A 27,988-nucleotide genomic window follows, 5' to 3' on the forward strand; every position below is an offset into this window, starting at 1 on the left:
CCATCTAAAAATCAAAAGTGCTATCTTTAATAGTATGGGTGCTTAAATGATACCCACTGTTTCGTATTTATAAGACAAGTAATTTGCACTCTACTCTTGAAAGTTAATAAATTCTTGTGCAATAATAACTGACAATGCAAACTGAGGTAATGAAAGAACCTGCCCACCTTTCCTGTTGCAGCTCTAAGAAGTTGCTGTTTCTTTTCAAGATCTTCTCTTTTAGCAGCAAGTGCTTGCTGTTCTGCATTCTCCTCTCTCCATAAGTAACTAATCAATAAAAATTAGACTGTCTTTAATTCTAAAAATATTAATACTCTAATAGTATACAATTTTGAATAAATACTGAAATTAAACTTCAATACTTAATTTATAACTTAAAGACTGTTTAACAGACAGTAATTACATTACTCAAAAATATTAAGACATATTTTAGGCTATACTAACTTTCTTTCACTTTGTAATTCATCTTTCTTATTTTTTACTTCATAGTATTTTCTGTCCAGTTCTTCAACTCGAGCTTTGACTTCATTAAGATCCTGATCCAGTTTCTATGGAAATAAAAATAATTCAAATTTAAAATCCAATTTCATACAAACTAATCCATAGTGACAGAAAGCAGATCAGTTGTTACCAGGGGATGGAGGAGGAGGACAGGAAAGGAGGGAGGAAGGAATTACCAAGGGGTATGGGAAACATTTTGGGGTGATGAACAGGCTTGTTATCTTAATTGTGGTGATGGTTTAACAGGCATATACATATATCAAAACAATTAATTTGTTCATTAATGTCCTTACTACTTCTATAATACACACCCTAGAATTTTAGAAGAAAAATACATTAATAAATTCTCAAAACACTGCAGTGCATACTTTTCGTACTTCCCCCTCTAAGCACATACACTAGAACATAAGAGATATAGGAATATACTAAGAAGCAAAAAGGCTGTTTTGTACAATTAATTAGCACTGTAAAATTATCTCTATCCATTATAAAGCACAGAGTTCACCCTCACAAGTGGTCATTTTGATACACTTAAGTGTGACTAAAATATTGAAAAATAACTTCAAGCTTGAGAAAAAATGAATAAAACCTCTCACTGGAAAATCTTGGTTTATCACTAAACTTTTTCAAAAAGGGCATCTGTTGAGGTTGATATTTCCATGAACTCAAGACAAAATGCCTTTTCTTTATTTCAAGACAGGACTGTAGCTATCGCAGCTGAAACTATACTAACAAATTCCCAAATAACTGACTACCTCGATCAACCTGTGTTTTCCATTCCTTCCATAAAATATCCTGACCAAAGCCCAAAGTACGCTGGACTCTCAAGGCCAGTAGGCTGTCTATTACTCCTGGTCACTTTTCCCATCAGTTGAGTTGTTTATGGTTACAGAGTCAGTTCTGTTTGCTCCCTAGTATGTTTTTGTTTTTGGGTAACTGATTACATTAAATATTAGATAAACTGATGATATGAGTACAAGGAAGAGTTGTTTATTTAAAAAAATTGATTTAGTTTTGGACAAACTCAAAGGTGACTCACTAAAAACTGGATTAAATGGGCAAATCAACTCTAAAAGACTAGGGAAAATAATTATTTAATATATAATACGTAAGTTAATAGATACTGTGCACTTTATAACAGTAATTCAAAATGTCAAGTCGCAAAGTCAAGGAAAGACTGAGGACCTGATCCAGAATAAAGGAGATGACAGAAACATGACAACTAAATGCAATATATGATCTTATATTGAAACCTGAATTCTGTTCTCATCCAACTTTAAGGAGAACTGTATTTACATGTGTGGTTCATAACATGAAAGTCCCCTAGGAACTCCAATCACTACTCATATTCATAAGAAATATCTTGGGCTCTACATCAAAAGATTGGTACACACTCTGCTGGAGGATGTTGATAAAGAGGCTGTGCATGTGTGGGGGCAGGGGGCATATGAGAAATCTCTATACTTTCCTCTCAATTTTGCTGTCAACCCAAAGCTACTCTTAAAAAAAAAGTCTAAAAAATAAAGACTGGTACATAAGCATATATTTATCTATTTAAGATTAAATACTTATGTTTATATATGTGTAAAAAATACATATAAATATACATAAAATATACATAAGTATACACATTTAAGATTTTATGCTTTTAGTGGCTTTTTTTGATAAACCAACCATACCAACTGGTACAGATCTCATGGGGTAAGAAGGTTCCTTCTAGGCATGTATATATATATTCTCCTCACCCTACACCTGTCCTACACACTCCCTTCTCATCACTTCCAATCACCTATATATATCCACACATATCACTTAAAGAATTTTTCTCCCTAATTTTAAATAATGTAAGATCTTTCTTGCTCTAAAAGTAATGATTTTATCTTCTACTTCACTTTTTAAGAAAATGCTAACTAAACATGCATAGTAAATGTTTAATTCATTTAGAAAATGTTATAAAATCACCAATGCTTTAACAAAATATATATACATTCTGCAGTAAGTTATTACTTTGACAGAAAATTACATTAGAATATAAAAATGGAAAAATTTTAAGTTATTATAAAGTCACGTTTTAGTTAAGGGCAGAGTTCAGGTACATATTACCAAGTCATAAAAATATATTTTAAAATATATTCAATCTATATGGACACTCACTGACATGCAAGAACTCTTCTTTGAAAAAGAGAACTACCATATGTATCATATTAAATTGTGCTGGTCTTGCCTAATTAAGTATCTGGTCTTGTATATTTTAAGATAAACCATTTACAAATAAAACTTAAAGAAATAGATAAAACTGCACATGTTCACACTCTTCTGAAAGATTTCACAAAGCAGCTATGAAAGTTCTTACATTATACTGCTCCAGATTTTTCTCTTTATTTGCCTCAGTGTCCTCCAAATCCTTATGTATAGCAGCAATCTGTCTTTTCTTGTCATTAATAGCCTGATCTAAAGACTTGAGTTCCTTTTTAATCCACTTATCCCTTTCTTCTTTTGATGTAAACTGGCTTCCTCGACCCTGCTTTGCATAAAGATCCGTTCTTTCCTGCGTAGCTTGGGCCAATCTACACAAGATAGAAGAGAATGGTTTGAAAAGGACAACAGGAAATAACCAAGTTTAATTGCAATCGATACCTCAAGAGTAAACAGAGACAATAACCATTTCTATAATTCCATAAAAAAAGGAATTAAAGGGAATTCCCTGGCAGTCCAATGGTTAGGACTTTGCTCTCTCACTGCTGAGGGCCTGGGTTTGATACCTGGTCAGGGAATTAAGATCCCACAAGCCGCACGGTGTGGTAAAAAAGAAAAGAAAAAAAAAAAAAAGAAGGAATTAAGTATAAATAAAGCAACTGTTATCTAACAGAGTTCCTGGAACTAGTTCTATATAACATTAATTTAACTGCAAAATCACAGTTACAGTCAGGTAAAACAGCCCATCCCCTAAGGATTTAAGGTCATTCCAGGTCTGGGTTAATCAGTAAACCTACACAAATCTAGTATCCCATATCTCAGCAATTTTCAAAAATGCTCCAACTATATTTAACTATTTGAACATTTTCAACTCCTTACAATAAAAGACACTATAAAGGTTAAAAGGCAAGAGAAAACACTTACAACATACAGAACAAATACTAATGCCCAGGTAACATGAAACAACCCTATAGAACGTAAGAAAAAAAATCAAGGGGCTTCCCTGGTGGTGCAGTGGTTAAGAATCCACCTGCCAATGCAGGGGACACGGGTTCGAGCCCTGGTCTGGGAAGATCCCACATGCCGCGGAGCAACTAGGCCCGTGAGCCACAACTACTGAGCCTGCGCGCCTGGAGCCTGTGCTCTGCAACAAGAGAGGCCACAATAGTGAGAGGCCTGCGCACTGCGATGAAGAGCGGCCCCCGCTTGCCCAACTAGAGAAAGCCCTCACACAGAAACGAAGACCCAACACAGCCAAAAATAAATATAAAAATAAATTAAAAAAAAAAAAAATCAGAAAAAATGGGCTTCCCCAGTGGCGCAGTGGTTAAGAATCCGCCTGCCAATGCAGGGGACACGGGTTCAAGCTCTGGTCTGGGAAGATTCCACATGCCACGGAGCAACTAAGCCCATGCACAACTACTGAGCCTGTGCTCTAGAGCCCATGAACCACAACTACTGAGCCCGCGCACCTAGAACCCGTGCTCCACAACAAGAGAAGCTACCACAATGAGAAGCCTGCACACCGCAATGAAGAGTAGCCCCCGCTCACCACAACTAGAGAAAGCCCGCGCAGAGCAACAAAGACGCAACACAGCCAAAAATAAGTAGGATAAAATAAATAAATTTTTTTAAAAAGCGGAAAAAAAAATCAGAAAAAAATGGACAAAAGATATCAACAGGCAATTCATTAAAATGAACATAAGTGGCATAAAAACATGACAATGTACTAAATTGTGAAATCAGCAAACGTTGGCAAGTCCAATCTATGGATACTAAAATGTCTAGATGTTAAAATGACATAAAGTGGGAGAATGAACACACAGCAGGATACAATTTGGGTAAAAAAAGAACAATCATCATGCATGTTTTTAAATGCCCAACATTTAGCTATGTTATCTTGGGCAAGTTATTGAACCCCCCCAGAGCCTCAAGTTTGTCAAATTTACAGTGGTGATACTGTGGATCTCCTAGGGCTTTTCAATAGGCAATAAGCATACAATAATGCCTGGCCGACACTGCCTATTACTTTGAAATGGGCATTTAACTTTTGCCCTTATTTACTGTACCTTCTTAACCCGTAACTATTTAATAAGGTTCTATAGAGGAACAATGTAGAAAATTAGAATTGTTGGTAAAAAAAATCCCAGACCTAGCAATTCCTCGCTCTTCTTTTTCTTTTACACTGTTGAATTTAGGTTCTGTTTCTGCCAGTTCTTTCTGCTTTTCTTCTATTTTTTCAAGCAGCTTCTGCCTTTCTTTTAATAAGCGTTTCTGTAAATGAAGATAAGTAAAAATGCAATCTGTTTAAAAACTTTTGCTTAATTTATAAGTCTAGCATAAAATATTTTCTCATAAAAAAAAATTCATGAGACTGATTGTGCAACACAAAACTAATTTTTAAACTGATCCTGCAACACAAAACTAATTTTTAAATGTAAGTAACAAAGACAGTACTCAGTTGCAACTTGAATGCAAATTATTTTAATGTGCCAAATCTTTTACAAAAATTCAAGCACCCGTGCCACAAAAAGGACTGTCCTCTGCAGTTCCCACTCACCTGAACATTTATATCTTTCATTTTTAGCACTTTAACTCACCCTCTGTTCACTATTGCCTGCCAATTCATCTTGTAAATCCTTGGCTTTAAGCTCCAACTTAGTCCTCTGCTTAATCTGTTCTTGTCTTTCAGCACTGAGCTGCTCCTTTTCTTCTTTCATAGCTGAAATTTTTGTTTTCAATTCTCTAACTTGGCGCTCAATATCCTACTCAAAAAGTATCAAATAGAAACAAGTTAGACAACTAGATATACAACAGCAAAATCAGGACACCATTGATTTGTCTCTTCTTTTTCTTTCATTTAAACTTTCAGTACTACTGTCTTTCCAATACTCAATCTCAGTGACACCCCACTTGAAGTTACCATTCTATAATTCTGGTACAAAAAGTTTACTGTGGTCAAAAATATGACTTAACCTAAACCTGGTTTATAACCTTACCTCCATTTTATCTCTTGCATCCTGCTGGGCGTCTCTTAATTGTCTGGATTTTTCTCCGCTAGTCTCTCGCTTAGCAGAAAGCTGGAAAAAAAACCAAGCTATGATTTCTAACTCATTTCGAATTTGTTCAGTATTTAAAATTTTTAAATATCTGCTAAATTTTAAAATATCTGCTAAATATTTTTAGCAAAATTTTTAAATATCTGCTAAAATAAGCATTCACTTAAAAAATTTTTCCCAAAAGTAATTGTAGTGGTTTTAAATAGAAAACGCCTGTAGTTTTCGGCATTACCTAAGACAAATTTTTGTACAAAATGTCAGCAATACTAATTACAAATTACACCTTAAAAAGCCAGGAAAAAATCCATGAAACTTTAAAGGTGGCTTCCTCTCATCCTGGTCTGCCTGACACCACCACCTAATTATATTTCAGATACAACTACAGCAAGGACTATGTGGGTCTAGGCATTTTCCTTGGAGTAAACTGATAGTGTAAATTTGCTGGGTAATGAATTCACTAAGAGGTTTTAAAATTTTGAAGTTTGTGTTTAAAAATCATTGAAAAGTATAAGTATAGAATGAGTTTAATATATTCGTAAAAATAAAATTAAACTGAAGTGGCAAAGTATTTTACCTCATCAAGTTTTGCACGAGTCTCGTTAAGTTCCTGATTGTAAATGGTGTATTCCAGGGCTCGTCTCATCTTATCCCACTTCTGATACTGAGCTAGTTCTTCCTTTTCTTCTTCTAAGGTATGTAATCTCTCTTCAATGTATTTTAACAACTCATTGATTTTTTCCCGTTTGCCCTCTTAAAAATAAATGGGAGAGGGGTGAAGGAGTTGAATAAAACTTTTATGTAACATCAATTCTCAAATATACCATGAGTTAAACTTAATCTTAAGAATGTTAGCATTATTTCTTTGATATTATGTGGTAACCAAATCCAAGATGCTAAAATGGCAATTAAAATGCTTTATTATGAAAAGCATCAGAGAATAAACACATGGTGACACTGATTCTTTTATTACATGTGGTAAAGGCCTCTGTTTAAACTTCCTTTAAAAGCCAGTGTGCCTTCCCATGACATTAAAAAAAAAAAAACCGTACTTAACATCACTGGTGTCACTGATTCTCAATTCTTACAACAGCATTATCTATAGCTGCCATATATTGAATACCAACTATATTCCAATCATGGTGCTACTTTGCTCCTCTACTCACCACTACAAACTATAAAAAAGGATTTCACAGATGGGAAAGTTATGGACCAGAGAGGTCAAGTCTAAAGTCACAATATCAGGTAATTATTAGTCAGATTTTGAACCCAAAACTGTCTGACTCTAAGCCATGAGAGGGCACAGCACTTGAAAAGCAAAGTAGGGTTTCCACAATAAATGTACTAAGGAAGACTGGAAGTTCAAAATTTCACATTTACTTGCTCCTGAACAACTTAAAGCCTAATGCCAACTGATATTCCAGCAATTTTTTTTTTTGAGGAATACATACATTATTATCCTCACTAATAATAAAAAGGACATTAGAGGCACAAAATAGGTGACCTAGAAAAGCACTATTATCTCACAGTAACAACTCTTTATTCAAAGAGACAAATTATTGGAACTCTCAAACCTTAAACCTCCTGAAACTAATTTTTTCTCCATTCAGTATATAGGCAAATTATCATACAATATACTTCTGAGAATAGACAACTCCTCTCAAGTATCATAACACAACGAAAAAGTAATTCACAACAAAAAGAATAAGGTAGAATCACATTTATTTTACCTGTTTCCTTCATTAAAGAGATGCTTTCTTCTTTTCGTTCATCATACACTCTAGTACCAGCTACTTCTCTTAATAGTTTTAGTCTCTGAGAATCTGGTGCTGTTGCCATCTGGTTGATCTAAAAGTTTTAGAAAAATAATTATTTACAGAGCTACAGACTGCTCTTTAAGAGCTCTACCCTGAAAGTTATTCACATGTTAAGTTTTAAGTATGAGTTTGCACTGGGAAAACAGCAATGAACAGAAAAGGTCTTGCCCTCAAGGAACCTACTTTCCAGTGGAAAAAAACAGGAAGTATGCATACCATTACATTATAATTGCTATGAGGAAAAACAAAACAAAATAAGAAAATATAGCATAAAGAGTTGGAGTGACAGTAATGTTCTTGTAAAAGAGGCAGACACAGATGGCTTATATGAAATGACATATGAGCAAAAATTGAAATGATGTAAAGGGACCTATGTTGCATGTGTGCAGGAAGACTCAGATAACTGCTTTAAAATCAGCCTCCTTTTATTTTATTTTATTTTTTAAAGTTTTTTTTTTTTGATGTGGACCATTTTTAAAGTCTTTATTGAATTTGTTACAATATTGCTTCTGTTTTCTGTTTTGCTTTTTGGCCCCAAGGCATGTGGGATCTTAGTTCCCCGACCAGGGATCGAACCTGCACCTCCTGAGTTGGAAGGTGAAGTCTTAACCACTGGACCGCCAGGGAAGTCCCCAGCCTCCTTTTAAAGAAATTTCTCTTATAAAGACAGTCTTTTCAAAATCTTGCTCTTAAAGTGAAACTCCATATTCTTTCTAATCACTTCTTCTGAATGCTAACTTTGCAACACATACCTAAAAAAGTCTCCAACATGAAATAAGAAGTGGACATTTTAAAAGGATTTTCCCCTAGTTCAATATAGCACAACAGAAAACTATCAGGACACTGCAGGTATGTTCTAAGAAAAAGAAATTCTTTTAGATATATATAGTTAAAACATACGAGGAAACAGTAGAACAATCAGATAAAGTATATAACTCCTAAAAACTATAAAGAATATAAATTGTATTAAGGGAAAACAATATGTAGCACTATGGTAGATTTCTGGTAATGTAAGCTTTCTAGCATTTTAACTCTGTGACATACTAACAGAGAGTATTAATTTCAGAAAGTAACTTTTTTCAAATGTGATTTTTATAAAGTTTCTACAACATTCTTTAATATGATTGTAACTTCTACAAACCAAAAATGTCTTCCAGTACAGTGCACCTTGGTAAATGATACAGATCACCAAGAAAACAAGATCCACTTAAATAATTCTACTGAAATACTTTTACCCCACTATGCAATGGATCTATTTTGTACATAAATTTATGGCCACAAAAAAGGTAATACAAACTTCAGTGCAAAATAAATCAATGAAAACAGAAGACAATAAGGTCTATTTTCACTCCAACTTAACCACTAGAATGAAATCAAACTCATCATTCAATGAATATACTCAGAAAACAAATTCCACTTAAAAAGATACATATTTCTTACCTTTCCTTGTTTAACAATATAATAAGGATTGCTTCGAGAAAAACCAGCACTTTCAAGGAGATTCATCACATCATTTTTCCTGTTGATAAACAATTAAAAAAAATTTTCAAATACATAACAATCCAACTATAAGCAAAAAGAGTACACTAACTCCTAAGTTAAGGTGCATGAAGGACTACAGAACAGTCATTTAACCCTTCTGTTCTATCAGCCTCAGAGAATCTTCTGATTCTTATATTTATGCTCTAAATTGTGATTTGTTGAACATGAGGCAAAAGTACCTCATATATGAGGCAAGTAAAATACTTTTACTCTTTTGTGTAGAAATTACAAACATAAAGAAAAATGCGTACGTGACCATTTTCTTGTCTAAGAAATACTGATCCTTTTTGGCACCAATAACTCTTCGAAGTGAAACTTCCTCTTTGTCGATCTAAGAAAAAAAAGGAAAAGCCCAAAGGTAAATCTAATAGTAAAAGTGGAAACTTTATAGTTAATAAGGTCATTTCAGAGTCCCTCATCACAGCAATTATTTTGAAACTTCAATCATCTCACTAAAGATATGCCACGAATACTCAATTCTATGACAAAGACATTTTTTCACAACAGCTTACACATTCCCATTTGTTTACCAGAATATTCATTACAACTTTAAGACAAAATTAGTATGTAAGCTGTAGTTATTTTAGTATGAACTAAATTATAAAAGCCGAAGTACAACTATAAATAAGTGTTTCAAAGCATGAAAAAAGTCAGTTGCATCAATAAAATTCTCAATGTTACTACTGAAAAGAAAAAGCAGTTACTCACTGGCAACCTGTTGTCTGAATTGTCAAAAATAATCTCCACAAAAGCAGAAATAACACGAGGTCCTGTACCCTCCTAAAACATGAGAAAAATTAATGTGTTGCGTAAGTGGTGTTTTCATATTCTTTAAATACTTTTAAAGTTTAGTGCATGGTAACAAGCCTGATCCAATGGAGAAAAATTTCTATCAGACTAATATATATCCCTCTTGCCAAAGCAGCAAACACTGGATTAGGATAACAAAACTCAACCAAACAGCTTTTGATTCTGAATTTTAAAAATGCGAACTATACAAGAGATGTCAAAGTTAGATTTACATAGGTCTTGTTCTGCATATCACTTCATTAGAGTATAAGACCCCACAGCCACCCAATTTTACCTATTTGCTAAAATATAAAACACTTTGAGGCTTCTCTCTTATAGATTCATCTTAATGCTAGAAAGGAACCCTAACAAGTCACATGATAAAAACTGTCTTTTTAAACATTTGAGATATTCTATATAGTTTAAAATCTGCTATGAAAACATATGCATTTAACATATGGGTCACATTTAGACCGATTTGTGACCCAACTACTTACATACCCAGCCCAGATAATTTCTAGATTGTGAAAACTGCTATTATGTAGTAGTTCAATACAATGAAGAATGATACCTAAAGAAATTATTCTTTTAATGCTAATCTGAGAAACCTAGAGAGAAATTTTTCTATAGGGAATCAATCCTGATTACTGGACTAAAAATTCAAATGTAAGAGTTGGGGGAGGGAATTCCCTGGCAGTCCAGTGGTTAGCACTTGGCTCTTTCACTATGTGGCCCTGGTTCAATCTCTGGTTGGGGAACTAAGATCCTGCAAGTCACACGGCGCAGCCAAAAAAAAAAAAAAAAAAAAAAAAAATAGTGAGGGGGAGAAAAAGATAATGGTTAGAAAAAGAACTTTAAGTCTGAGAGATACTGTGGAGATATATTGAGGAATCTCGCTTTCTGGTCTTAAAATTAATTATAAGCCATATTTAAACGAGACAGGGACTTCCCTGGTGGTCCAGTAGCTAAGGCTCTGCGGGGGCCCAGGTTCGACACATGGTCAGGGAACTAGATCCCGCGTGCTGCAATGAAGATCCTGCATGCCGCAACAAAGACCCAGTGTAAGTAAGTACGTAAGTAAATAAATAAAGTTACATCATTTTATCATAGCCTTTTATATTTTATCCTAAAATTAGTTTTTATTCATAATTATCTAAAGAAAAGTTCTAACAATTTTCATTACTATAAATATACTGTCTTTCATATTGGATGTTAACCATTGTTACCAAATGATGTTACCATTTAAGTATAAATATGGCTAAAAATAACTTTATGTTGTTTAGTTTGTAATGGTTGCTTTTCTATGCTCCCAATTAACTTATTTATTTATTTACTATTTATGTAGGCTGCACTGGGTCTTGGTTGCGGCACATGGGCTCTAGAGTGCGTGGGCTCAGTTGCTGTGGCACACGGGCCTAGCTGCGGTTTGTGGGATCTTAGTTCCCTGACCAGGGATCAAACCTGGGCCTCCTTCATTGGGAGTACGGAGTCTTAACCACTGGACCACCAGGGAAGTCCCCACAATTAACTTCTGATTCTGAGTCTCAAAGTTTCTAATCCCCAACCTAACTTTCTCAGCAAACGGGCTTCCAGACCGTTACCAGGCCATACTCCTAATAAAGAATTTATATGGAAGGCATATCCATCCATAGGGAACTCGCACAATTTTCTTACCATTATATAAAATTTAAGCCTTTATCCTGCATTAATATAGTAAGCTAAATTTCACAGCAGAACAACATACATAAGAGATACACTGTGTCATGTTCACAAAGGATCTGAAACTTGAAAAAATAATTTTGTTTACCAGAATTGACAATGTATTTTTAGAAGTATTTAATATCCATAAAGCAGTCTCACTCACATGTAACAAAGCCAATCTCTGTTCCGGACGAAGATGACTAAACTCATCACTGAGAACAAACTGAATTGCTAGAAATACAAAAACAACTATTAGTAGGATCTAAAAAAGGATTTATGCCTTAGTCATAATTTCCCATACCTTCGCACAGAATACAGTATATCAGGTAATGAACAATGCAGATAAAGTAGATTACCTGTTTCATATAGACAAAAGGAATGCAGAAAATATGCCTGTACTTCAGATTAATCAGCTAGGAAATGATGATATTAGAAAAACATTAAGTTTTCACTGAAACATTTAAGGTAAGAAAATAAAAACACTGAAATACACGAACAGGCAAGTAGAACTAAGGTGTACCTCTTGATCAAAGTATACATGGTTAGGTTTCACGCTATAGTTGCTTTTATCCACTAGATATAAGTAATATAAATTAAAATATTTAACAAAATAGGATATACTCCTATAATATCCTTAATTGCATACTTTGTCAAAATAAATAGCACTAAGTAGGAAATGTTTCAGATTTCCACTTTCTACTGCAGTACTTACTTACCCTTTGTCTTCTGTAAGAAGAAGCCATTCCTGCTTCCACAGAATGCCTAACTGGACCACCCTCTCCTAGAAATGGAACTCTTTACTCAACTGTTCTATTCCCAGTCCACCCAAGAGAGCTCTGACACTCTGAAAGAGGGAGTATGTATATACGAATGTGTATGCTGGGGGTGGAGGTGGGGATTGGTTTTCTTTTATAATCACCTTGGAGGGGACAGATTCAAACTGCCCTCATCCCCCCTGGAGATCATGAAATATTAATACTTCCACTCCAATCCTACTCTTCTCACCATCCCCAAATTACAACCACTGATGGGGTACAGAGTACCCCTTAGATTTATAAGCAAAGGGATAGAACCTTTGCTATTACTACACCATCCTTTTCCTCAAGCACTACTCAACTAAGAGGTTCAAAATTTTTTCAATCTACTCCTTGTACAGTCCAAATCTGTTAAAATATTTTTTCTCCCCAAAGAATTTAACAGAGGCATTACTATTCTTAAACGCATTTTATCTTTAGAGATAGTTTTCAAAGCTCTACTTACTATCTTCTGACAACCAACAACTGTCTTTGTTGAGTCTAGTTTTTTACACCCCTCCATCTTTTATTAAAATAATTGATTTGGATGAAACAGATAAGCCATTTTCCATAACAATATTAACTATTCTACTGCACTTAACATTCTTTGAATCTCTCTCTCTGCATTTACAACATTTATATACAGCACTCAAGTTTAGAAAGCACTTCCATACATATTATCTCATTTGATTCTCACAACCCATCTAAGGTAGGCAGGGCAAATATCTCTGTTTCTAAAGTGAAAGAGTACTTTGAGAAGTTAAGTGTTTTGCCCAGTCTCACATGGCTAATCACTAGAGTAGAGCTCAGATTCTTATACTCTAAACCCTCTACATTAAATTGCAACCTCGTTTGAAGAAGTATTTCTTGTGTTTCATGCAGACATAACCTCAGATAAACTACCGTAAGATACCTAGGTCTTACTATGTTTAGAATTCAAAAAACAATACCTACCATAAAAAAAGTTACTTTTTCCAGATCCATTTCTGCCCACTACAAAATTTCAAAAAGTCCATGTTATTTTGTATAAAAAACATTAAAACTTTACAGAAAGCATTCAAAAAATATAAAATCCAATTTTCTAACATAACATCTTAAAAACTGAAATTAAGTACAACAGAACAGTGAACAACAAATCAATAAACAAAACAGCTTTAATTACCAGATGAGTGCAATTTTTGTATAGTCTTCAGATAATTTTTTTCTTAAAGAAATTTATTTCATTGTTTATTTTTTTGCTCTTTCCCAATAGTTTAAAATTAACAGGAATAACTAAATATACTACCTGGTTTTCATGATTTATAATCATTACAATGGACATGTAATTCTATTTTAATTGTATATAATAAAATATATTTAACAATTTAAAGATTCACATAATGCTAAAAATTTAAAATACTTAATCATTTAAAATTTTCAAACCATTTCCATGTTAAACAGTTTCTGATCAGCCCTATACATCATGTATAGTTATTAGAATCACAAAAATACAGACAACTATAAGGCACTTTTTTTAAATACCTGAATTCAGAAATAAGCAATTCTATACATAAAAGGATATCAAATGTTTTAGATTTAATGAATTCATTTGAACTTTTGTTTAACAAAATTTTAATTGTTAAGAGTCATGAATAACTATGCCACTCTCTCTCAATCTTGACCAATATCCTGAACAAATTAGCCCCAAAGTCATCACCTTTAATCCAAGATAAATTCTAAAGAAATCAGAAAGTAATGAAGTGCTTTAAAAAAAAACAAAAAAAGGCATACAACAGACACAGAGGCCAGCCTGATGGGGGCTTCTATTAGCTAAATCTAGGACAATTTGAGTACCAAAATAATTAGATGAATTATAAATTATTGCTGGGGAGGGGTAGGCGGGAATAATCCATGAGTCCATACTGATAATAAAAAGATAAATAAATAGCTAAGGAGTGAAGACGTTTGATTACAGTAGAATACCAAGTGGTAAATGTGAAAGGAGTGCTGGAAATGGAACATCATCATCCTGTAACCATCACAATAAAGGCAAGAATTATCAATGAATGCTAAATCTGAGAGGGAATTTTGATAAGGAGCACAATATGTGCATGGTCCATAAGTCTCTCCCCATCTCCATATTATTCATTAGTTGCAAGGGAGAAAACACTAACTATACAGTGGAAAAATTGGACAGAATCTCTACTCAGTGATCAAAACTATCATCATCAATAAGTAGATGGATATCATGTGCCTCCAGGTGGAATACCCTGAAAAGGACACATCATTTATGTAATATTTTTCAAAAATAACACTGTAAAAGACAAAGGAAGGCTGTGGAAATGATCCAGATTAAATGAGACTAAAGAGGCATGACAACTAAATGCAACGCCTGATCCTAAATTAAATCTTATACTAGGGGGGAAAAATGCTACAAAGAAAATCTCTGGGTCAGTCAACATAGCTAGAAAATAAAATATTATTGTATTGATGTTAAATTTACTGACATTGATAACTACACTGTGATTATATGAGATAATATCCCTATTCTTAGAAAGTACACATTGAAGTCACAGGTAAAGAACCATGATGTACATAACTTACTCTAAGAAAAAATAAGTGTGAGAGTGAGTGCAAATGACAGAGCAAGTGGGGAAATGTTAACAGTAGATTTGGGGGACTTCCCTGGTGGCACAGTGGTTAAGAATCCGCCTGCCAATGCAGGGGACATGGGTTTGAGCCCTGGTCTGGGAAGATCCCACATGCCGCGGAGCAACTAAGCCCGCGCGCCTAGAGCCCGAAGACCCAATGCAGGCAAAAATTAATTAATTAATTAAAAAAAAAAACCAAAAGAGTAGATTTGGGTAAAGGATACACAAGTAGTGTCTCTGTACTGTTCTTATTTATGCAACTTTTCTGTCAATTTGAAATTATCACTAAATAAAAGTTTTAAAAGGTAATTTATCATTAAAAAATTACAGAAAATTATGGTTCAAACCATAATCCATTCATAAATAACTGAAAAATTTATAATTTCCCTAAGAATTACTCCTACCCACACAGTGGAATGCTACATAGCAATTTTAAGGATGTTGAATACTTAATGATAGGGAAAGATATTTCAGTTTATTCTGAAGGAGAAAAAAACAGATTACCAACAGATTACTACAAACCAATTTTTATTTAAAAAGGCGTACTTATATATATGTACACGAAAACTGAAGGGGTATTGAGATAGACCCAGTTTATGTGTGTCCCCAGATTCACCTGCCCTAACCCAGGCCTTGGCTGCCTGTCAATAGAGAGGCTAGTCTCCCAACACCTCAGGTTGTTTCAGCCTACCCTGGGGGTGCATTCAGATCTGTGAAAACCCAAAGGAGGTTACAGTTCCCCAACCACTCCAGGGGGGTTAGTCCCCAGAGTAACACAATCCAAAAGCACAGTTGGGGGGGGGGGGGAGGTGGGGAATCAATGCCCTATGTGGTAAACTTTGACCAAAGAGAGACAGAAGCTAGCACATAAAACCTTCTCCATACCTCTCCCACCTGAGCTTTCCAAGGTGTGGTGGGTTTACAAAGTCTGTCAGTAAGTTATCCAATGTGACTGCAAACCAGGTGTATCTTCTTTATAAAGCTATGACCACTACCCCCCCCACCCCTTGCCCTCAGACTGCACCCTCCCATTAACGCCTTAGCAGCTAAGCAGGCCCCGGGCTCTGTTCTCCAGGAAACCACAAGCTAGCTCGGGGGAGAAGAATTACAGTTTAAATTTTTTCCTTTTAGCTTTTATGCTCTTTATGTTCTATAACTTCACGTATATTTCTTTTGGTAGAAAGCCAGAAAAAAGGTAAACTTAAAAAGGTTTATGGTTCTTGCACTTAAACATCAAACATTCAAGTATCAGCACATGAGGTATCTGCCTTCAAATCTTGTGTTTTTTTTAAGGGTCAAAATCATTAAACAATCAAAGTGGTAAGCTTTCAAAAGACATTTTTAGGAACAATCTCACTGTATACTATTTTTGGTCTTTCTTATACAATTAAGGGACCTATTTTTAAAATATGTTAAACAAAATCATATTATGTTTTTTCAGTTAAAAGGAAAGAACATTTAGATAATGTCCTTTGTAACTGTGACTATTAACAATCTTAATGTTGCAACCAAAGTAGTAAAACAGCTGTCTGATAATAGCTAAAACAAAAATACTTGATAGGCCCTAAAGATATAATTTAATCATTCTAGGTAATAACGGCCATCATTTTACAGTTCATTTATAAAATTACAGTCAGTCCTCTGAATCCCACATCCCTGTGTTTCACACTTGGGGATTTAACCAACTGCGGACTGAAAATATTCCGGGTGGGGGGGGTGGGGGGTAGGGGAACTTTCCAGAAAGTTCCAAAAAACAAAACTGGAATTTGCCACAAGCTGGCAACTATTAACACAGCAGGTATATTATATTTACAACTATTTACATAGCATTTACATTGTATTATAAGTAATCTAGAGATATGCTTAGGTTATATGCAAAAACACTAAGATTTTATAACAAGTTTTATACAAGCATTCAGGATACCAAGGGACAACTGTATACAACTGACATATTAAGATATTTATCGACTTTTAATTTGTAAGTTAAGGAAATAATATAAATCTAGTAATTATTCATTTTTCTCCGTTTCTAAAGATTTTTTTATTGATGAAAATCAGAAGGCACTTATAATCAAAATGTAAGTAAAACTCTAGTACAATCAAGCTACCCTTATGGCACACCAATTCAATTAACGATTCTCTAGTAGGCAAGGCAGAGGGAAAAGTATGTTTTCTTTATTCCCAACTACAAAGTTGCAATTGATGTACCAAGGGCAGGTTTTTTCCTTGCCCTCAATTTTAAAATTTTATTATTTATTTATTTCAAAATAAAGTATGATTCTCCAAGTTCTCTGGGAACATCAGTATTCACTGTTCACCCTTTACTGATTTCTCTATGAATCTCACCTCACCCATGCTACGGACTGAATTGTGTCCCCGCCCCACCCAATTCATATGCTGAAGCCCTAACCCCCCTATGTGAAGCTTTTTGCAGATGCGGGTCTTTGGAAGGTAATTAATGTGAGGTTAGGAGATGTGGGTCTTTGGAAGGTAATTAATGTGAGGTTAGGAGTGTGGGGCCTTTATGGTGGGATCAGTGCTCTTGTAAGAGGGTGAGGGAGAGGCTCAAACAAAGAAGGTCCTGTGAGCATGATGGAGAGGGAGGCCTCCAGAGCAGTGAAAAAATAAATCCCTGTTGTTTGAGCCACCTAGTCTACGATATTTTGTTATGGTAGACCAAACCGACTAGCATGCCAATAAACTCTGTAAGGACACTGTAGCAGAAATCTATGTCAATAGCAATTCTTTGCTTTTCTGGTGTCTAGAAGCACTCATTTCACCTACCCTTTAAAAACTCAGCAGAGTGTCAGAAAACACTTTTGCTGTCTGTACCAGCAAAATGAAACCTTATCATCTGAAGAATCTATAGATTAACTATTATACTGCAATAACCATTAGCCCCTTGTCCTCACACAACTGCCTTCTCATTTAATCTTCCCAACAGCCCCATGAGATGTATATCATTATTTCCACTTTGCAAATGAGAAAACTAAGCAGCTCAGGAAGTCAAGTTTGAAGAATACATGGCAGAATTGGGATTTGAACCCCATTCTGTTACAATTCAGTTTATGCTCTTCCCACCAACCTGTGTAGTCTGTCCTTAGACATTATAATAGGAAATTTTAAAAAAATCTGAGAACAATCTAATTTGTGCAAAAAGAATGGTCACCTTTGAAATAAGGCAATAGTGTCCATTTTAACTAGAAAATGACATACCAAGAAGAGCTGAAACGCTAAATTTAGTCATTCACTATAAACTTAAATCTGTCAAAACATACACATACAAGGCTACCAAATAAAAATGAGTAATTTATGATTGTCTTATTCAAGTATTTTAACCGTATAAAGGAAGCAATTTCATCAGTGCAGATAAAAAAACCGAAAAGTAATTTCATATAGAAAAAAATACACATAAATTTATGTAATATTCAGAGACAATTCCTGTCTCCTTAAGCCTAAACACAGGCAGGATTTAAATGGCTGTAGAGACATAACTCTGGTCTAGTAAACCATGAACACTTACCAATAACATTATGTTTTGAACTGAAGGGATCTACAATTGTTTGATCTCTGTAACTTCGAAAACCCTGGATAATAACCTAAAAAATAAAAGAGAGATTTTTTTCAGAACACACCCCAAAAGAAATAACTTCTAAGCTAACATTTTCCTTTTGCACTCCTTCCCGTTCTGGTTTCTCATTTAACACAAGTCAGAAAAGCTTCCATGTCCTAGAAGAAAAACTCATTTTGCAAAGTGATTTAAAAAAACTTCTTAAAACAGCCCGTTTATCAGTAACCATTGCCACTGGTGCTTTTTTAGGAGTTATAATTAGTAACCTGTTAGGGAACTCTCAAAATCAAGCACCCTGTATACGGTTCGTTGGCACACTAAGCCTTAGAGGGCCGTACAAAAGTCTATCAAGTATGCAGACTGGCCCGGCTTTCCTGGGCGCCCCTGTCAGTCACACACTCGGGCCAAAAAGAGCCGCCGTTCCAGGACAGGACTGCCTGGAGCCCAACACCTGCAGCAGAGACACTTCTCGTGAAGAGTGGGAAGGGGCTCATCTTTGGGGTGGACTCCAGCGCGGGAAGACCATTCTGACAGAAGTAACAACGGAATGAGGAGACGCTACACATTCTGCAGGAACGAGGAGCCCTTTTATTTCTCCGGTTAAGTCGGGAGACACCCCAGCTTGGGAACCTCAGGGGCGTCCCCGGGGCCGGGGAGACCCTCTCTCCACACACCCCACGCCAAAGGCCCCCGGGGGGCTAGCCGGTCCCGCAGGACAGGGCCGCTTCTCGCCCTCCCGGGAAGGCCCGGTTCCCTCCAAAGGGCCCGCCCCGCCGGCCCCTCCACCCCTCTCCCCGAGAGCCCGCCTCCCTCAGGCGAGCGCCCTGCGGGGAGGCCCGGGCTGCAAAGGGGCGCCCCAATTCCCCGCGGCCCCCGCGCTTGCGGGCCGGGGCCGCACCTCTCCCACACAGTCCCAGTCCAGCCCCGCGCCCACCCTGCGGGGAGAAGCGACACCCCCGCCTCAAGAAGCGGTCCTCACGGGCCCGTGAAGGGTGCGAGGGACGCACAGGCCTCACCTGCTTTATGTACATGGTTCCTCGCCCCGAGCCGGGGAGAAGGCCTCCCACGCAAAAAGCAATAACTCGCCAGCGGGCTCAGGTGAGGCGCCTAGGAGACCCCTCCCCCCAAAGCGCCGCTCTCTTCCCTCTAGCCAAACAAAATGGCGGCGCCCATGGAGGCGGAGTCCCCGCCTCGGACGGAACCACCCTCGCAGCCCCCAAGGAGAGTAGGGGGAATCAGGGTTAGATCTGCTCTTTCTTTTTGGCAAAAGGAGCCCTTCTTCGATGTCTTTAGGTGAATTTCATTTGATTCCTCAATTTTTAGATGAGTTTTTCCTGAGAATTAGTCGGAAGCTTCACTCGGACAAGAGCCTTGATCGTGATGTTGGCCCGTATTCCCTCCGAGCGTGGAGCCAATGGTTTCGACCACAGGGAGGAAAGCTTCGGCGCCAAAGCTAAGACTGGGAGTCTAAGGGCCAGTAGCGGTGCGTGCAGGTGGCCACGTGGTCTCGGGCTGTTTGGAAATGCGGTGCTAGCGCAGGTCCCCGAACACGCAACGTACTGGACGTGGGTGGGATTCAGTGTGCAGAATCCCTGCTGCTCCAGTATTCTCTCGCTCTGGGAACTTTTATAAATTTAGAATTGCCCCCACTGGGTCTGGACCGCCCACTCGCAGGACACCCCAAATGGACTTGACGCTCGAAAATTAGTTTTAATAATGTCATAATTATTAATACCCCGGGCGATTTTTACTGCTCTGCCATCTGCTATAAATCTAGGCAGATTGGACAACTGCAACAAAAAGAGATTTAGGTAAGATTAAAAGCTACCCCCCCTCCCTTTTTATAACAGCCTAAGAGATACGAGGTGCTAGTGGCAACCCTGGGTGTATCTGATCTGTTATCAATCGTAGCGGAAAAACATATTGTTAGAAATTGGATCTCTGGGTCGCTGTAAAATTACCTGCCACTCAGCAGCTACTCAGGTTGGTCGGTCCTCGCCATCCCTCCCGCTGCGGCTGGCAGTTCTAGCCCTTATTCTTTCTAGATTGAACTATTACTAGTAGCCTCTTAACTTCATCCCTGTCAGCGCCTCTTAGTGCTGGCAGAATTCTTTATATACCATTTTAATAGATGAGGGGAGAAGGACACTTCAGGGAAAACAAATGACTTATTTGAAGGTGAAAAGGGGGAGAGAAAGAGCACATAAGGGAAAACAAATGACTTTTATGAAAGTCAAATGGGCCCTTAGGAGAACAGATGGGAGACCTGCTAGTTTTTGTGACTTTGTCTGTTTGGGTGTTACTCAGTGATAAGAGTCAGACTTCTCTGTGAGTTCCCAGAGAGAGGATTTATAACAGTTGAGTTACTTTGAGCTCTTTTGGGAGGCAGATAAGAGATTTCAGGAACTCAGCTACTTTCAGCTCAAAATAATTTTTATGCTACAGTAGTGGATTCTGGAGCACTTCAAGAGGGTATTCAGAGTATACTTGCCACTTCCTCCCTCCCAGGTCTGAGGAACATGGTGTCAGTATAGTGGACCAGCATGATAATCTGTTCAATGATGAAAGAATTAAGGACTCTAGACTATATTACGATGGAGAGCAAAGAAGTAATGTGGCATTGAATGTGAATTGCTGCAGGCACCGTGGGAATGCTCCACTCCTTCCAGATGAAGATGAAAAAGAATACATTTTGCCAGATAATAACTGCCAGTCTGTGTTGATCTCTTCTAGTAAGGATTCTACCTCCAGCCTGCAGCTGAGTTACCTCTTGCTTAAGTTCTGTTAGTCCACTGTCTGTCAGGATCAATCTGGTTTTTGCAAGGACCTAACTGGTGAATTAAATGGAGATTTAATGGGGACCACCACCCCTCATCCTTTAAACTTTTGAGAGTGGCACTCATTTCCACCATTCTGTCCAAGATGTGGTACTGCTTCTAATTTATTATCTTGGCTGGCCCTTAAGGCAGTTTTAGGGAGTCTGACTTTTAGATGAAAACATAGGAGTAAATCTTTGTGACTATGGATTAGGCAGTGGTTTCTTAAATATGATACTAAAAGCACAATGATGAAAGAAAAAAAATTATACTTTATAAAAACTTTTGTGCCTCAAAGGAAGTAAAACAACAAGAAAATGTGAGTTATATATTTGACAAGGGACTTGGATCCGAAATATATAAAGAACTCTTACAATAACTTAACAACTTAATAACTTAACAATAATAAGACAAATAACTCTGTTTAAAAATAGGCAAAGGATTTGAATACACATTTTCCCAAATGGTCAGTAAACTTATGAAAAGATGCTCACCATCATTAGCCAGTCAGATATCATTTCACACCCAATAGGATAGCTAAAATAAAAAAGACAGACAATAACAGGTGTCAGCTTGGATATGGAGAAATTGGAACAGTCTTATATTATTGCTGCTGGGAATGTAAAATGGTGCAGCCACTTTAGCTATTCCTCAAAAAGTTAGACATAGAATTACTATATGACCCAGCAATGTCATTCCTAGGTATATGCCCAAGAGAAATGAAAACTTCCACACAAAAATTTGTGTATGAATGTCCATAGCAGCATTATTCATAGCAGCTAAAAAGTAGAAATAACCTAAATGTCCATCAACTGTTGGATGAGTAAAATGTGCTCTATCCATACAATGAAATATGAGTCAGCAATAAAAAAATAATACCAAATCATGCTGAAGACTGTACTGCCACATACACTCACTGCTATGGTCCGGGAACTCACGTGGCACAGCCAAAAAAACCCCACAAATAAACATGGATGAATCTTGCAAATGTTAAGCTAAGTGGAAGAATCCAGTCACAAAAGAGCACATATTGTAGGATTCCATTTATATGAAAAGTCCAAAATAGACAAATTCATGGACACATAAAATAGATTAGTAGTTGCCTGGGGCTACAGATTGGGTGGGAAGTTTGGGAAACGGGTTTTGGGGAAGGGTTTCGGGAAGGGTTTTCAAAATATTCTAAAATTAGATTGTAATGATGGTTGTACAACTTTTTAAATATAGTAAAAACCACTGACAGCATTGTAATTCAACTATACTTCAATAAAAAAAATTTAAAAACTGTACACTTTAAACGGGTGAATTTTATTATATGTGAAATATATCCCAATAAAGGTAAAAAAAAAAACTAGAAAAATTTTCCATTATGGATCTTTAAACCATACCCAGGTCTTCCCTCGTGGCACAGTGGTTAAGAATCCGCCTGCCAATGCAGGGGACACGGGTTCGAGCCCTGGTCTGGGAAGATCCCACATGCCACGGAGCAGCTAAGCCTGTGCACCACAACTATTGGGCCTGCGCTCTAGAGACTGCAAGCCACAACTACTGAACCCACGTGCCACAACTACTGAAGCCCTCACACCTAGAGCCAGTGCTCCGCAACAAGAGAAGCCACCGCAATGAGAAGCCTGTGCACCTCAATGAAGAGTAGCCCCCGGTCTCTGCAACTAGAGAAAGCCCATGCCCAACAAAGACCCAACGCAGCCAAAAATAAATAAATAAAATAAATAAATTTAAAAAAAAAACAAACAACCATACCCAGATTTAGGTCATGTGCAGATTTATATAATGTACAGATTATCTGAGTCATTCTAGAACCATTCTGTAAAAGTCACCAGTGATAGATAGATAGATATAGATATATATATATATATATATATATAAAATTATATATGTATATATAATTAAAATACATTATAATTTCAAATATGCTCTTGAAATCTCATGTTTATATCATCTTTACTCAAAACTTTAGCTATTTAGGTTAGTGCAGAAATTCAAATTCTGGCTTGGAATCAAATATGCCATATTCCAAATTCTCGATTTTGCATTCTGTAATAAATATCACTACAGAGTTAAGCACAAAATTACATTCTTTAACAAATAAGGTAAGATGATAAATCTTCCAATTTAATTGATATTTTTAAATGTTCTACAATTTGAAAGTTATTTAATGCAAAATCGCCAAATTTAGTATAAGGGTTTTTGGTGGGGGGAGGAAGCAACACAATGCAAAAATGAGTTATTTACTAAGAAGCGGGAGGTTTACCTCCTCCCTGCACCTTTTCTAGAACCAGAGTTTTTGCTATAGGCAAGATTTAAAGACCCTAACCTCAGGACAAAGATTTTTTCCCCAATTTTTTGGCCTGTAGCCCAAAGTTAAATTTCTTTTTCCAGGTTGCAAGTCAGCTGGAAAAAAAGAATTATTGATTTAAAAGTCATTTAATGCAGACATTGTATCATCTGTTTTTCTGGCTAAAGAACAAACAAAACCTCATTCAATCAATTTTCTCAAAAGCAACTTCATATTTTATAGTTTTCAACATAAAGACTTCAGCTGTTTGGCACCTTTCCAAAGAGACAATTCTCAAGACCCTGAAATCTCTGATCATTTTAAAATTCAGCACACTTAAGATTTGTTTTTATACCATTATACACGCATCAGAATGACTAAAATTAAAAATACAGGTAACACTAAAGGTCTTAGAGCGAGGTCTTAGAGGAACTGAAACTCATTCATTCATGATAGAAATGTAAAGTAAGTGGTAGAACCAGTTTGCAAAAAGTTTCTCTTTCTTTTTTTTTTTTTTTTTTTTTGAGGCAAGTCAGTTGACAGCTTTATTGCATTGGGGAAGGGGATATAGATCGCTCAGGAGCTCTTCGTGGGGCGGGTCCGCTTTCTCTTCACCATCACAGGCTTCTGGCTGCGCAGGATGGCGCTGGCTCTGCGGATGACGGCCATACGCAAATCCGTATGTCCTTTCGGATCATGTGCGGGATTCTGCTGAGGGTGGCACGGGCGTTCTTGTTGATGGTGGTCCGCACGAAGGAAGTGGCTGCCGTTCGCTGGCCGGATCCCCGCTTCATGACCACCACGACCCCTTTGCTGTCCGCCGCCGGCTCCACGCCCACAGTCTTGCGGTGAATGAGCCCGTTGTAGCGAAAAGGAGTTGCGGGCCTTCAGGTTATTGGGTTCGGTGCTGTACGTCTGCTGTTCCTCTTGATCAAGAAGCTGGAGCAGTTCCTCACGACCATCCGTTGCAGATGCGCGGACACGACGGCACCTTCTCTCGTGGCAGCGGTCGGATACGGAGTTTCTTTCTTATGAAACTAGACATACATCTACCCTAGGACCTAGCAAGTCCATCCCATAGGTATTTGCCTAAGATGAAAACGAATGTCCCAACATGATTTGTATAAAAATGTTCATAGCAGCTTTATTCATAATGGCCCCAAATTGCAAACGACCCCAATATATATCAACAGATGACTCAATCAATAAATTGAGGTATATACATTGACAGCAAAAAGAAATGAATTACTGATACGTGCAATGACCCTTGATGAATCCCAACAATATTATACTGAGTGAAAGAAGTCTTATCTACATGAATACATACTGTATACCTCTATGTATAGGAGGTTCTAGAACAGGTGAAGAAAATCCATGGTGGGAAAAAAAATCAAAAAAGTGATTACTTAGGGGAGGTTCCAGGGGAAATGAGAAGGAACATAAGGGAATTTGGGGGGAGGTTATGGTAATTATATCTTTATAGGAATTTTGGTTCCAAGGTTTCTGCCTGTATCAAAACTCCATGACTATTCACTTAAGAATTTTGCATTTAATTGTATTTTCATTTTACATCAGAAGAAAGAACATACTAAATATAGAATTCTAGGTAATGATAATGAATGCTGTAGTATTTAGGGGGAGGTGTATTGTTGTCTGCAACTTACTTGGAAATTTATCCCCCCAAAATTAGCTGTGTAGACAGACGGACAGATGTGATGAAATAAGTGTAGTTAAAACATTAATGGGAAAGTTGAGTGGAAGGTATACGGGTTTCATTGTAAAAATTTGTAAACTTTTTTGTATTTGAAAAGTTTCATTAAAACATTCTAGGGGGATAAAAGTCCTAGAAGTTTCCCAAAAAAACTAGCCCATTTTTGCCTCTCTGATCTCATCTCCTGCTACCTCCCCTCTCTGTTCTAGCCGCATTTAAGCGTGCCAGGTATCCCCTGCCTCAGGACTTTTGCACTTGCCCTTCCTGATGCCTGCAATTCTCTTCCCTCACATATCTATTTGACTTTCTCCCTCACCTTCAGGCAGATTTATAAGATTTCTGTCCCCTGGTGTCCATGCCCTGTATAATCTCCTCCCCTTGGGTGTAGATGGGACTTGTGGATATGATGGGACATCGCTCCTGGGATTAAGTTACCAAAGGGACTTAAGGGGATTTTGAAGATGTAATTCAGATCCCTAATCAGGCAATTTTGAGTTAATTTTTAAAAAAAGATGATCTTGGATGGGCCTGACCTAATCAGGTGAGCCCTTCAAAAGAGGGCATCAGAAAGGAAGTCAAGTCAGAGAGATTCCAAGCCAGAGATGCTCCCCTGCTGGTCTTTTAAGCTGTGGAGAAGGCCATATGGCAGAGAATAACAAGTAGCCTCTGGGAACTGAGGGCCTCAGTCCTGCAACTGCAAGGAACTGAATTATGCCCCAAACCAGTGAGCTTGGAAGAGGCCCCTGAGGTTGAGATGAAATTGGAACCTGGCTGACACCTTGATTTCAGCATGATGAGACCCAAAGAGAGGACCCAGTTGCATTGTAAGAGTTCTTTATATATCCTGGATACTAGACCCTTATCAAATACATGATTTACAAGTACTTTCTCCCGTTTCTGTGCATTGTCTTTTTTTTTTTTTTTTTAAGGAAATATTTTATTTATTTATTTATTTATTTATAATTTTTGGCTGTGTTGGGTCTTCGTTTCTGTGCGAGGGCTTTCTCTAGTTGCAGCAAGCGGGGGCCACTCTTCATCGCGGTGCGCGGGCCTCTCACTATCGCGGCCTCTCTTGTTGTGGAGCACAGGCTCCAGACGCGCAGGCTCAGCAGTTGTGGCTCACGGGCTTAGTCGCTCCGCGGCATGTGGGATCCTCCCAGACCAGGGCTCGAACCCGTGTCCCCTGCATTGGCAGGCAGACTCTCAACCACTGCGCCACCAGGGAAGCCCCTGTGCATTGTCTTTTTACTTTCTTGATAATGTCCTTTGAAGTACGGAAGTTTTAAACTTTAATGTCACCTGATATATCTATTTTTTCTTTGGTTGCTTGTGGTTTTGTTGCCATATCTAGGAAACTATTGCCTAACTTTTAGTCCAGTTTTTTGGGGTTTGTTAGTTTGTTTGTTTTTGTTTTTGGCCATGCTGCATGGCTTGTGGGATCTTAATTCCCCAACCAGGGATCAAACTTGAGCCCTCAGCAGTGAAAACACATAGTCCTAACCACTGGATGGCCAGGGAATTCCCTAGTCCAATTTTTATAATTGATATCTGTGAAAGGAGTCACCTGACCACTTCACACTACCTGGAAAACACTTCTACCAGACATCCCCAAGACTTACCCCCCACTTCATTTAGGCCTTTACACAATTGTCACCTTATCAGGAAAGTCTTCTTTGATCACGTTATCTAAAGTTACAGTACCCTTTGGTCACTTACCATACTTTACACTGCTTTATTTTTCTTTAGAGGACTCCTTATATGACACACACTCTTTCTCTGTCCCTCTCTGTTTCTCTTTTCTTCTCTTTTCCATTTTCATTTACTGTATGTATACCCCTGTGCCCATATTGGAATGTATGCTCCTGGAAAGAAGGAATTTTTGTTTACTTTGTTAACTGCTGATTACTCAGTGTCCAACATAGACTCATAATAGGTGATCAATAATAATTTGATAAGTTAATGATTCCCCCAATCCAACTGTTATCGAACTTTTTCATCTTTGCCAATCTGAAATATGTAAAATGATATTTTAATGTCTTTTTATTTGCATTTTCATTTCTGTGAGTAAGGTTTAGCACCTTCTCATACATTAAAAAAAATATTTCTTTCTCTGTTAGCATCATTGTTTTCAATAGATGCTATTGTAATAAATGAAATATACACATCCCTTCAAAAGGATTATAAATGTTATAGTAGTTTTTGGTCATTCTATTCTCTATCTAATTTGAAATAATGCCTTTTGTTGAATGCATGAAGAATGAACAGCTAGAAGGTGAAGACAGGCCCCATGAAACTTTTTGATGTTTAAAAGGGGTCCTCATAATTGAAGGGTATCCTGTAGGCTAAAATATGGAGAAGACACATTTAGCTGTGGCAAAATACACATAACATAAATTTTACATATCTTGACCATATTTAAGTGTACAGTTCAGTGATATTAAGTACACTCACCTTGTTGTGCAACCATCACCACCATCCATCTCCGGAACTCTTTGCTCTTGCAAAACTGAAACTTTACCCATTAAACAATAACTCTCCATTTCCCTCTCCCCCAGCCCCTGGCAACAACTC

At 37.2% G+C, this 27,988-nt stretch overlaps 1 protein-coding gene and 1 pseudogene across 1 annotated transcript in view; both read right to left on the minus strand.

Annotated features, from left to right (window-relative positions):
* The window catches only part of SMC3 (structural maintenance of chromosomes 3), a 34,160-nt gene extending 14,405 nt beyond the window's left edge, over window positions 1–19,755 (minus strand). The window contains exons 1-15 of the mRNA XM_059900649.1: window positions 19,614–19,755; window positions 18,550–18,625; window positions 13,351–13,389; window positions 11,766–11,833; window positions 9,821–9,892; window positions 9,364–9,443; window positions 9,011–9,089; window positions 7,484–7,601; window positions 6,331–6,506; window positions 5,697–5,777; window positions 5,298–5,462; window positions 4,850–4,971; window positions 2,855–3,068; window positions 445–548; window positions 168–267 (exon numbers count right to left, since the gene is read on the minus strand). Coding sequence (XP_059756632.1) covers window positions 168–267; window positions 445–548; window positions 2,855–3,068; window positions 4,850–4,971; window positions 5,298–5,462; window positions 5,697–5,777; window positions 6,331–6,506; window positions 7,484–7,601; window positions 9,011–9,089; window positions 9,364–9,443; window positions 9,821–9,892; window positions 11,766–11,833; window positions 13,351–13,389; window positions 18,550–18,625; window positions 19,614–19,628 — 1,509 coding nt within the window. The 5' untranslated portion in view covers window positions 19,629–19,755. The remainder of the gene's footprint in view (window positions 1–167; window positions 268–444; window positions 549–2,854; window positions 3,069–4,849; window positions 4,972–5,297; window positions 5,463–5,696; window positions 5,778–6,330; window positions 6,507–7,483; window positions 7,602–9,010; window positions 9,090–9,363; window positions 9,444–9,820; window positions 9,893–11,765; window positions 11,834–13,350; window positions 13,390–18,549; window positions 18,626–19,613) is intronic.
* Window positions 19,756–24,278: 4,523 nt separating this feature from the next.
* Window positions 24,279–27,897, minus strand: LOC132351062 (large ribosomal subunit protein eL28-like; annotated as a pseudogene).
* Between the last annotated feature and the right edge of the window lie 91 nt (window positions 27,898–27,988).

Source organism: Balaenoptera ricei, chromosome 16 (assembly GCF_028023285.1).
Source record: "Balaenoptera ricei isolate mBalRic1 chromosome 16, mBalRic1.hap2, whole genome shotgun sequence".
In the NCBI taxonomy this organism is placed as follows: domain Eukaryota; kingdom Metazoa; phylum Chordata; class Mammalia; order Artiodactyla; family Balaenopteridae; genus Balaenoptera; species Balaenoptera ricei.